Below are 12051 nucleotides of genomic sequence, written 5' to 3' on the forward strand. Positions count from 1 at the left end.
CTGAACATCATCCGTTTTCATCAGTTTGTGACCGTCACTTTGACAGCAAACGTTGAAAAAATTCTTTTTAATTGTTGGTTTCAAAATACTTGAATTTAAACAAGAATCCGTTGTTGTTTTTTTATAATCTCCTGTCACTGTAACCATAGTCGACATTATAATCTTCATCGTCAAAAGTCACAACAAGCCTAGACTGCCATTGAAATCTGTCATTTAAGTCTGTTGCAGGTTTTGTTTGTTTGATTATTTCGACCTTAACGGTTTTATGCAAGAGTATGCCTGTACTTGAGTTTCAAGCATTTTTCGGCGATTTTTTTGGTTTTTTTTGGAGGCAATCAAATGTAACTCTGTTTATGTTGTGATGACATTGCTGTCTTTATCATTATTTTTTTTGTCATATTTTTGTTCTGGAATAAAATGTCCTGCTGTTGTCATAACTTTTCAACAAAGCAGCAACAGCAACGTCAAATAATAAACACAACAACTTTCGTTTGAAGTATCGGTTTTTTGAGTTTGCTTAAAAAAGCAACACTTTGACTTTTTAACTGTCAAATTTATGCCTCAATCATCATTCCACATTGCACAGACAACAACAACAAGCCAATGAACGACACCATGCCATGCCAACCAACATCGACCAGATGAAAGAATGCACTCAGTCCATGGGAAATGTCATTTCCAAGTTTTTTGCAACAATGATTTCAATTCCATTCAAATTTCCTCTTTTTTTTAGATTATTGGGACACTAAGATGGGTGGGCGTTTGTTTTGGAGACAATTTTTAAATATGATACAAGAAGTTAAAATGTAACTTAAAGAACATGGTTTTTGATCCGCCAATATCCACAGAGAATGTCAGCAGATAAAAGCATTGAATGAAAATTACATAAACATAAGCATAGTTATTTTAAAAAGGATTACTGAAGAATTTACACGGTGTAAAGGACATATATAATTTATGTGTTCCCTTGCCATTTTTATACCCTCAGCATTTATGCTAACGAGGGTATATACACTTTCATACGGGCAAAATGTGCCTCATCGAAATAATGGTTTTAGACCCCAAGTATGTTTGGACGAAATGTGTTTCAGACAATTTGGAGTTGATTTAGCTATGTCCGTCTGTCTGTCCGTCTGTCTGGCTGGTGCGCACGATAACTCTCGAACGGAGCAACCGATTCGGTTCAAAATTTGGCATTCGTAATATTTTGCCCAAACTTAGTTTATGTTCGAAGATGGGTTATATCGGTCCACTCCTTCCGGTACCTCCCCCACAAAAGTTCGAAAATGTTCGGAAAATTGCGCACGATAACTCTTGAAGGGAGTAACCGATTTGGCCCACACTTTGTACATAGTGAAAGTTCTACAAGACTTAGATGAAGTTTAAATATGGACTCAATCGGTCCACTCCCCCCACACACAGTTTCGGAAAAGTTCAGTTTAGGACCTGCTCTCGAATCGTTTTTATTTTTGTTGTAGCAACTTGTATTCGCTGTCCCCCATACGACGGTACAAGTTTCATCGGGGGCAAGTCTATACTTCCTGAGGAAATGGCCGGAAAGGTGCAAAAAGCCCCTATGACACCTTGTGTAGTGGTTGGAGCGCAAGATAACTCTCGAACGGATCTGTCGATTCGGTCCAAAATTTGGCCTTCGTAATATTTTATCAAAACATAGTTTAAATTCGAAGATGGGCTATATCGGTCCACTCCTCCAGGTACCTCCCCCACAAAACTTCAAATTGTTCGGAAAAATTTTGCACACGATAACTCTTGAAGGGAGTGACCGACGTAATCTATACTTTGCACATCCTAATATATCTACCAGATATAGATCACGTTCGAATATGGATTATATTTGTCTACTCCTTCTGGTACATTTCACACAAAATTTCGGATAAGTTCACTTTAAGACCTGCTCTCGAATCAATTTGACAGCCCGAAAGGTGTAAAAAACCCTATGTCACCATATGTGGCGGTTGGAGAGCCGATAACTCTCGAACTGTTCAACCGATTTGGTCCAACATTTGGTCTTCGTCATATTATATCCAAACTTAGTTTCATGGGTAATACCGGTCCACAACTTTCGGTACTTCTCCCCAATATTTAAAAAATGTCACTAAAATCCTAGGACGATATCACTTGAATGGGGCAACCAATTTGGTCCAAACTTTGGATCTCCTAATATTTTATCAAAATTTAGTTTAACTTCTTAAATGGCCCATATCGGTCTTCCCTAAGGGTACCTGCCCTACAAAAGTTCAACATTTGTGTCTAAGTGCAGTTAATTCCTAATCCACATTTTTGTCGGTATGTTCAAATGACCGAAAAAGGCCACAAAATTCTGAAGAGACCTTAAATACATTCGATCTGTCCTGAGGTGAAAGTTTCGCTCCACATTGGCTGAGGGTATATTTCTTTCGGCAAAGCCGACTGACACTTTTTTACTTGTTTTTATCACGGCTGTAGTCATGTTTTGGGTCTGTCAATATTAGTACATGCGTGCTAAATTTTTAATATTAAAACCATAAACGTGCTCCCTTAGACCACGGTACGTTGTCATTTCTCGAAACTGTTGACACCATCTCCTTGTTAAATTAACAACGGCGTGTTCATGCCGACCACCAACGGTGTTGATACACTATTGGCTACGGACGTGGTCATTTTGACCACGTATGGTGTCATATTTTCTTTGGGTGTACGTTCCATGACACCAAAATGATTTGAAATTAACCTTAATTCACACGCAACTGCAGTGCTATATCTCTGAATATCTCATGACCCCATCTAATACACAGCAGACCATAAATAACAATACAATAACACATTCACTAACATTTGAAAAGAGTCGAGTGCAGAAAAATTTTAAATTCATGCTTTTTCCCTAGCAGTCAGTTGCAGATACTGGGAATTGCCATTGTAGATGTATTTGTTTCTAAAATTTTTTTGTCATATTTTCCCCAAAAAAGGCCAAAACCTAAAGGCTATATAAAGTTGTTTTTTTTTCGGCACAGCTATGCCATCATCATTTTTGACCCTAAAAAACAATACTGTGACTTAGTTTTGTTTCTTTTTAAAAAAAAAAAAACAGACACACACACACAAATTGAGTCTTTGTTTTGTTAGATGTTTTTGTTTTGTGTAATTGTGAATTGCTTTGTTGGCCTCAATATGCCTGGCGGTACTTACCGATACCAAGGGGTCAAATGGGATTTGGCTATCACATAAACATTAACCAAGTAGACTGCCAACTGCAACAATGCACGGAGGGGGGACATGGAAAGAAATATAGATTAATTTCAAAAAAAGCCTTTAGCATTTCAAATGTAAATTTTCATTCACAATCACCGTGGCAAATAGGAAAAATATTAACCAGCCTTTGCTCCACAGACGGACCATATCCGACAAAGGTCCTTGCAAAATGTAATATTGGACGGCAACCAGTAAAGTGCCAATAATGCCAAAGGCAACCAATGTTAAAAGAGAAAACATTTGACAGTCTTCCTTTATTGTTGAAGAAAAATAAATAAACAAGGCAGAAAAATAATAAATAAACAACGAGTACGACGCATTTTCACGGAATTATAGAGTTTTTTTCTGCAAACAAATAATTCCATGAAAATACAGTTAATAAAAATAATTATTTTCTATTGCAAACCACCTTCGCTGGTTTTATGAAAATGTAATTAAAAATATTTTGTTATTGATATTATTAATCAATGACCACAGACATTTTATAAATCAATGTCAAAGGAATAACCAGCGTCATTGACATTTTACCTGTAAAGCTCGCCGACTCATTGATCTTGAATACCAAATGCGCAATGATTCCCAAAACGAGTATCTGTAAAAAGAAGAAAAAAAAAAAACAAATGAAAATAGCTAAAATTAATTTCCATAACAAATTTCATTACCACATGCGGCGTATGACGACTAATGACAATATAATTACTTATACGCCACCGAAAAACATACATGTGCATGATTTACACATGTTTCAATTGTTTTATATTTTGACAATGTCATTCTCCACCAATCAATCATCCATGTGAAATGTTATGTTGTGTAATTAAACAAACAGGGTATAATTACATGACTAGATGTCGTCAACAATAACAAATTTATGGTAATTGAATTTTTGCAAAATTTGGAAATGGAGACACATTAAACAAAAAAAAAAAAAGGAATATTTTTGAAAACCAACCACTTCAGCGGGTTAAATAGATCAAAATTTGTATCTAAAAATTGGTAAACTTTTTAATATATACCCTAAAGCGTTCTTCCTGGAAGAGACGTACTGCTCACGTAAGTCATATTGGAATTCCGATATATCGGTTGTAACCAGGGTCGGAGTCGTAGTCTACGAGTCAGAGTCGAGCAATTTTGCTGGAGTCGGAGTCTTAGTCGAAAAAATAACTCGACTCCGACTCCGGGCAATTTTTTACATTATAGAAATATAACATTAAATTCGGCACACCAAATTTTTTCAAAAAACATTATTTATTTGAAAAGAAATCTCTAAGAAAACATATAAGCGAACGATAGTTAGAGGACGATTCACAGGATATTTACTATCCTTTGAAGTCTAGAGTTTTTCAGCTCTATTTTGATTACAAAATTTATGTGGAAAATATCCAGTTAATCCTTTAATTTTTTGCAAGCAAAAGTATAGTTCTATAACAATCGAGTTATAATTGAACATTTTGAGTCTTCTGTATAAGCCCTACAAGAATCTTGTCAGAAGACCTATTGGTCTTCTCAGAGAGGTTTACTGGTTTTTTCATCTTGTCTTTTGTGATCCTTGTCTTCTACTAACGGACCTGTTAGACTCCGTCGATTGCACTGTGACACCAAATGGAAGTCAAGGTCTAGGGCTGAAAAAAATTCCCTATGGGAATGAAAGCCAATATTGAGTAAATTAAGTAACCCAAAGGTTCCCATAGCTGATATTTCTGAGTTATGACGTAATGATTTTTTGATTGGCCCCTAAAAACGCCTGAAAAAATGTTTATAGCTTTGTTTGGCGATATTGTTTCAGCATTTTGAGATGACATGGTTTCAGCTAAATAGAATGAGGAATCTTTTTGTGGAATATTTTAACATTATAGCTCAGATTTTCTACATGAAAAAATTCTACAAAACTGTTCCTCCGAGAAATGTATGTAGGTTCCAAAAAATCTATATTGTCACCTTATCAATGTCCTTATCACTTTTACCCGTTCTTTTCTCAAAAAATCCGTATGTTTATGTATTTCGGTATATTTCGTATCAGTTAGGATGGCCGTAGAGATAATCTGATTAGACAGAAACTCGTTTTATCACAAAATAAAATGAATTAGGCCCAGATAGTTTTGTATATCGTGCTTATTTTGACATATTTTGACAAATTTGCATAAAACTAACATATCCCAGCAAAATTTATTTGAAGTTGTTCCTTGTGAAGTAGTGATTGAATAGCTTTTTTTGAAGCAGTCCACGCAGAGTCATGAAAAATGCAGTCCGTTCTTCACATTTTGACAATGTCCGATTTGAATCCATTTCATAAAATTTTCACATTTTAGAAATTTCAAAATTTTGCAAAAAAACTTAAAAAGACAAAGAACATAATTTGTTTTTTGTTAATTATAATAACAGCAATATATTTGCATCCATAAAAAGTAATTTGTATACAAAAAATAATAAAAGTGATTTCGAACTACATCTTTGTTTGTAGCCAAAGAAGTAGTTGAATCATATGTTGTTGTGATTTATTCACTACAAAGAACTAATGCAAAATGTGTGCTTAAGAAGTAATTTAGACAGTATCCTCACTGCACCATGCCCTTTTAAAAATCATGACTTCTTTCACGTAAAAAGATGTAGTCCGAAATCACTTGCACTCATGATTTAACTACTTCTTTGGCTACAAACATTTTGCTGGGATGCAAAAGCATATGCAAGGATTTGTGACCTGAATATCCCACCGAAAGGGCTGAAATTTGGTATTAAGTCTTCGTGGTATTAAGTCTTTATATAGCCCTTATAGAACGGTACCTCCCGATTTCCGATATTTTGAAGGTTGTGGCCTCAAACATCACATTGAAATGGCTGAAATTTTGTATTAAGTCTTCGTTGGGGGTATACAACTTTTCACCTGAAATGTGTCGGTATAGACGAGCGGAAGGGAGTTTTTTTAGACGAGCGGAAGGGAGTCTCTATAGACGAGCGGAAGGGAGTCTCTATAGACGAGCGGAAGGGAGTCTCTATAGACGAGCGGAAGGGAGTCTCTATAGACGAGCGGAAGGGAGTCTCTATAGACGAGCGGAAGGGAGTCTCTATAGACGAGCGGAAGGGAGTCTCTATAGACGAGCGGAAGGGAGTCTCTATAGACGAGCGGAAGGGAGTCTCTATAGACGAGCGGAAGGGAGTCTCTATAGACGAGCGGAAGGGAGTCTCTATAGACGAGCGGAAGGGAGTCTCTATAGACGAGCGGAAGGGAGTCTCTATAGACGAGCGGAAGGGAGTCTCTATAGACGAGCGGAATGGAGTCTCTATAGGCGAGAAAGGTTCTATAGAAGCACCCTATCTTACACACAGGGTCTATAGAAGCGCCGTTTTGAGAATGGGTCTCTGGAAGCACCCTTTCTTTTAGATGGTTATCTGGAGGCACCCTTTCTTTTAGAATAGTTATCTGGAGGCACTCTTACTTTCAGAATGGGTCTCTGGAAGCTTCATTTATTTAAGAAAGTGTCTCTGGAAGCAACCTTTCTTTCAGAAACGATCTCTGTAAGCACATTTTCTTTCAGGAAGGGTCTATAGAAACACCATTTCTTTCAGGTAGGGTCTATAGAAGCACCCTTTCTTTCAGGAATTTCCTACAAAAGCACCCTTTCTTTGAGAAAATTGTAAATTTATTTGAATTCGAAACATTGTGGCGTTTTTATTGGGATATCGTTTGCAATTTTGTTTTTCCAAAATAGTCTGGCTTAATCCCATTGTTGTTGTTTTAATATTTTATAACAACTAGTTTATTAGTGGGAAAAATTGCATTGTTCGCCAAGGGGTAAAGCAGGGAATACTATAGTTTCGATTCTCGCCAAAGAATTCTCCACCGAAAGAACTGATGAGATTCCGTGGCGAGAATCGAAACTATAGTATTACATGCCTTACCCCTTGGCGAACAATGCCAAATCTTTTCCACTAATAAACTAGTTGTTTTAAAATATTAAAACAACAACAATGATATTAAGCCAGACTATTTTGAAAAAACAAAATTTATTTGAATTCTTTTTTAACACATTCTTTCTCCATTCCTTTTACTTTGAAAAATTTTTTACCTATTATTAAAAAATAGGGTTTGCATAAAATTCCGTTGTCTAGTTATTACATATGTATGAAATACGGATGGTTATTATCTTTATGATTTTTTTACAACCTGATATTCATGTATTATATTGAGAGCATTTACATAAGATTAGATAAAATCTTTATTCCATAAAAATCTAGTAAGGACATCAAGATCTAGAAACCCGTCGATCGAGTTTATTTTTAATTTTTTTTGCCCGCTTTAAGATCAAAATTGTTAGTTTTTTAAACCAAAAATTTAAATTCTGACTTTGTTGTCCACCCTTTCAGTAAAATCTAAAACTTGTTACGAAATAGATCGATATGGGACTAAATTTGTACGTCCTTGATAAGCCCACAAAATATATGACAAACTGTTTATTGGTTTTCGAGATAGAGTTGGCACCACAAAACGCTTTTATAAAAACATGTTTTCGTAGACGGCGATTTGTCAAAAAACTTCGCTTATATTTTTCAACAAAAAATTCAAGGAGCATATTAAGTTGTACTCCTTGAAATGAAGAAAAAAATCTACCAAAAAAGTTTCGTAGTTTCGTAAATTTCACGAAAAATGGCTTTTCAACTGGGGGTCATCATTAAGGCTCCAGAAACACTGTAAAATTTTGGCTTACAGCCATTTTAAAACCTCGTCATGAATTGCTTATCATTTTGGCGGCATGCAGTTTTTTTTTTTTATTTGTATTGCCCTTCATTTTCACATATTTTGAAGGCTTAAAGATTCTTGCACGGGGAAAAGTTCCTTCCAGAATATACTCGGGAAAAAGGTAAAACTGACAAAGTTGTATTTTATTGCTTTTTTTCAATATAAGATTCAGTACAAATTATATAAATATGAATGTTACTTCATATTCATGTTCTGTAGTTGAGTATTAATGAACATTGTAAAGAATATGTTAGGAAAAACAAACAGATTAGCCTATATGGGCCCAAATATAGGAAAAAGTTAACCACTTGTCCACATTTTATTCATTTTTAGTGGTATAGCAATTTACCCTTGGAGTCGACTCGAAGTCGGAGCCGGAGTCGTTAAAAAAACTGGCCTGGAGTCGGAGTCGAGCCAAAAATACCTCGACTCCGAAACACTGGTTGTAACATCGTCTTTTTGGCAAATTTTTGGATTTTGCTATCGATTATAACGACGAATCATGCGAAGGAGAAATAGTTTCCTCTACTTTTTGTTGCATTTTCAAACCCAAAGTACTCGTAAAATAACAACGTGTTCGAAGATTGGGTTGAACAAATGAAATATGACCAACAACCTTACTCACTTAGTTGGCCTATTACAGAATATTTGTCCTATAAGCCGAACTTTTTTGAATGCTGCGTTTCCGATCTCGTCTTCCACTTGTTTGCTCCATCGAAGCCCAGTCGTATTTATACGCCTTTTTAGCAGGTTTATCATCCATCATTCTTACTAATGGTCTAGCCAACGCAATCGTTGTATCTCGATACGTTTAACTATGCTGATGTCGTTGTATAACAGATATAGCCCTTGGTTCATACTACGTCGGTATTCACCGCCAAGGCACATTGGCCCATAAATGTATGGAAGGCGATTTGTATGGAAGGAAAAAACCTTAATGGGCCCTTCGCGTTTCTGATTGCTTGGATTGAACTGAGCAAAAAAGTCCACTAAAGCATAGGTCTAAGGTGAAAATCGAGGCTCCCGATTTGACTTTAAGTATTTTATCCACGTTTTTTAGACATTTTGGCATATAACAGCCAAACCATTGAAATTTTCGATCGAACATCGAAAATTGTAGCCAAGGCAGTAATTAAGAACTCTCTAATACATCGCAAAAGCATTGAAACGCTGCTTCAGGCAGTTTTGGCCTTGAGAAGGTGCAACCTTTTCGAAAAATGTCGATAAATGCCACTGTGCTACAAAAGTTGACCAGAAAAATATTCAGGCGTTCTGATGAAAAATTCTATCGTGTTTGGATCCATGGACAACGAAAATGCCTTTAGTTCGTTTGGGTCACTTCGTTTTATTTTTTATAACGGTAAAAGTAGTAAAAATTTGGGATTCTCACATTTCAAATTTAAATGGGCATTGATTTTTCTTCCTTTTAAAGGGGTGAATAATATCTTTAGAACAAGTTATTATTTTTTTTTAAATCGGTTAACAATTGGCTTTGCTATAGTGGTTAAAGTCTGAAAAACACCACAAAAAATATAACTGAATTTCTCACAATTTTCAAACTATAGAAACTATAGTTTTCCCTGCCTTACCCCTTGGCAAACAATGCCAAATTTTTTCACTAATAAACTAGTTGTTTTAAAATATTAAAACAACAACAATGGGATTAAGCCAGACTATTTTGAAAAAACAAAATTTTCAAAATAAATATTGAACAAAACAAAAAACATTATATTTTTGAAAATTATGAGAAATTCAGTTATAATTTTTTGTGGGGTTTTTCAGACTTAAACCACTATAGCAAAGCCATTTGTTTACCGATTTAAAAAAAAGTAATAACTTGTTCGAAAGATATTATTCACCCCTTTAAAAGGAAGAAGGATGAATAGAAATCCTTTGTGAAAAAAAAGAAGATATGTCCAAACCACTTTCAAAAACCTTTGAAAAAAGCGTTTACAACATTTTTGTGATTCTCAGATTAAAGAAAATTAGTGAGAAACAAATGTTATGTCAGCTTGGTTATCTTATGTGGTTCTAATGTTTTTTTTTGTCAATTATATTATCTGCTTACAATGACATCGACACTTGCCCATAATTCTGATAAACTCAAATTTTAAAATCATTTTCACCGAATCACCTTATAATTATGATTTTATGTAATCTTATGTAGAAACTCATCATGCTATGATACAGGGATACAAGGCTGTAAAAAGTCATAACCCTGGTATACATACCCTCGTTCACCTAAAGGCATAGATGGGTCTGTGGCCATTATTTCGATACAATACAAACTTCTTGGCAAAACCTATTTCTATTTCCTTCAGGTAAAATCAGTAATGAATCATTGCTTTAGTTTCTGCCTACAGTTATTTTGCAAACACAGATATTTACTTTGACTTCGAATCCAAGAAAAATCATTCAAATAATTTCGCTTGAGTGAAAATTTACAATTCGCTTAAAATTGTACCACATATACATTCAATCTTAAAGTCTGCTTCGTCTGAACGCGAAAAACCATAATTGTACTACAGTAAATAAATAATAAATCCAGTCATCAGACATATTTACTGTCCACAGTAAAGAACATTTGTTACAAATAATCCCATTTGCTGCAGGCCATTTCATTTCAAGACAATTAAAAATAGTCTGCCTGTGTTCGTTTCATTTTACTTTTTTGCGAACCAAAAAGCCCATTTAACTTATTGACATTTCATTAAGAGGTTGCAAGGATGGCTAGCTACAACAAACCGAAAAAAAACATTCAATTGAAAATTAAACAACACAAAAACAAAATCGCAAACAAACATACAAGCGCACACAAAAAAACATAGCATATAGTGAGGCGTCAACAGCAATTATAATTATGCATAATTAAACAACAAATGTCATTTATTTGCATAGATATAAATGCTAGTTACAAAACAGCTGAGTATTTTCCACCGAACACCATCAGATAACCGTTCAAACAGACAAATATTGATTTTAATTCAATTACACCACACAAACCAAATGCCAGCCAATTCAATTCGACCCAAACCAACCAGCAATGACAATTTTTAAATGCCGCTACGTTTGAGGCTGATAATTGAAAACATTTTAATGTTGATTCTAAAATTGGCGGTAGCTTTAAGTAATATTGGTGGTTTTTATTGGCTGATGGGTACATCTGTTTTTCTCTCTTGCTCTTTTTTCAATATCAATTTGCCTAACAAAATGTCGAAACATAAATAAAATTGTGAATATTGCGTTTAAACTAAACCACAATAACCGCAAGCAAAACGTACAAAAAACACACAAACACACACGTATTACGACAGTTTCAGTGACAGCAATGCGCACATAGATCTTCTTGTTTGCATACATTAACAATGATATTTATTACTGTTTATTTGTAATAATATTTTATTTGTTTTCGAACATTTGCCATTAAACAATTTCAGGGTCATAGCTGAAGAAAAACCCAAAACAGACACAAGAAATTTATATTTCTTTTTTTCGGTGGCGGCAGGCAGCATGTGTGTGAGAAATTCTCACCAGAATCTGAAAAATAAAATCCAATGGTTTTACATTGAAAAATGTTTTCATTTTATTTGTCTAATGTTCTAGAAATTCAAAAAGGATCCTACACGAATGCTGAAAAGAAATTGCCAATGTAATTTGTTGGCAATTGTGTAGTCATTACAGTTAAGGCTAGGCGAACACGGTGGTACTGGATATTTAATACTGAGATTGAATTTGAAAATAATACACTTGAGTTGTCTTATAATAATTTACTGGATTCATTTATTTTCGCTACCTTCCAACGATTTATTTGTGACTTATAAACCCCATATTCGGTCCCTAGTTTACATCTCTGATAGGGTTGGCAAAATATTGGTATACGCAATATTCCATATTATCGCCATTTACACCCGATATTTAGCTATAGGAAGGATAGCGAGGATTGGAGCCCTTATTCTGGAAAACATGTACTCATTATTATCAAAACAGGTCTCAACCAGAAAGTCACGATCAACTGTTGTTCTTGAAGGTAGACGAAATATACCTAACATTACCTACATTTTGTCCGA

At 34.9% G+C, this 12051-nt stretch overlaps 2 protein-coding genes across 4 annotated transcripts in view; one reads left to right on the top strand and one right to left on the bottom strand.

Annotated features, from left to right (window-relative positions):
* The window catches only part of dpr1 (defective proboscis extension response 1), a 541854-nt gene that overhangs the window by 383174 nt on the left and 146629 nt on the right, over positions 1-12051 (top strand). The gene's annotated exons all lie outside the window — the stretch shown is intronic.
* The window catches only part of LOC141405727 (uncharacterized), a 36793-nt gene that overhangs the window by 14335 nt on the left and 10407 nt on the right, over positions 1-12051 (bottom strand). The window contains exons 3-5 of one of the 2 annotated variants that reach the window (XM_073990395.1): positions 3778-3841; positions 3346-3501; positions 3187-3248 (exon numbers count right to left, since the gene is read on the bottom strand). In XM_073990395.1, coding sequence (XP_073846496.1) covers positions 3187-3248; positions 3346-3501; positions 3778-3841 — 282 coding nt within the window. Of the gene's footprint in view, positions 1-3186; positions 3249-3339; positions 3502-3777; positions 3842-12051 lie in introns of both variants that reach the window. The other variant, XM_073990394.1, reaches the window with a different exon arrangement.

This window comes from Musca autumnalis, unplaced genomic scaffold, assembly GCF_047663935.1.
Source record: "Musca autumnalis isolate F117 unplaced genomic scaffold, ASM4766393v1 scaffold_5, whole genome shotgun sequence".
NCBI lineage: Eukaryota > Metazoa > Arthropoda > Insecta > Diptera > Muscidae > Musca > Musca autumnalis.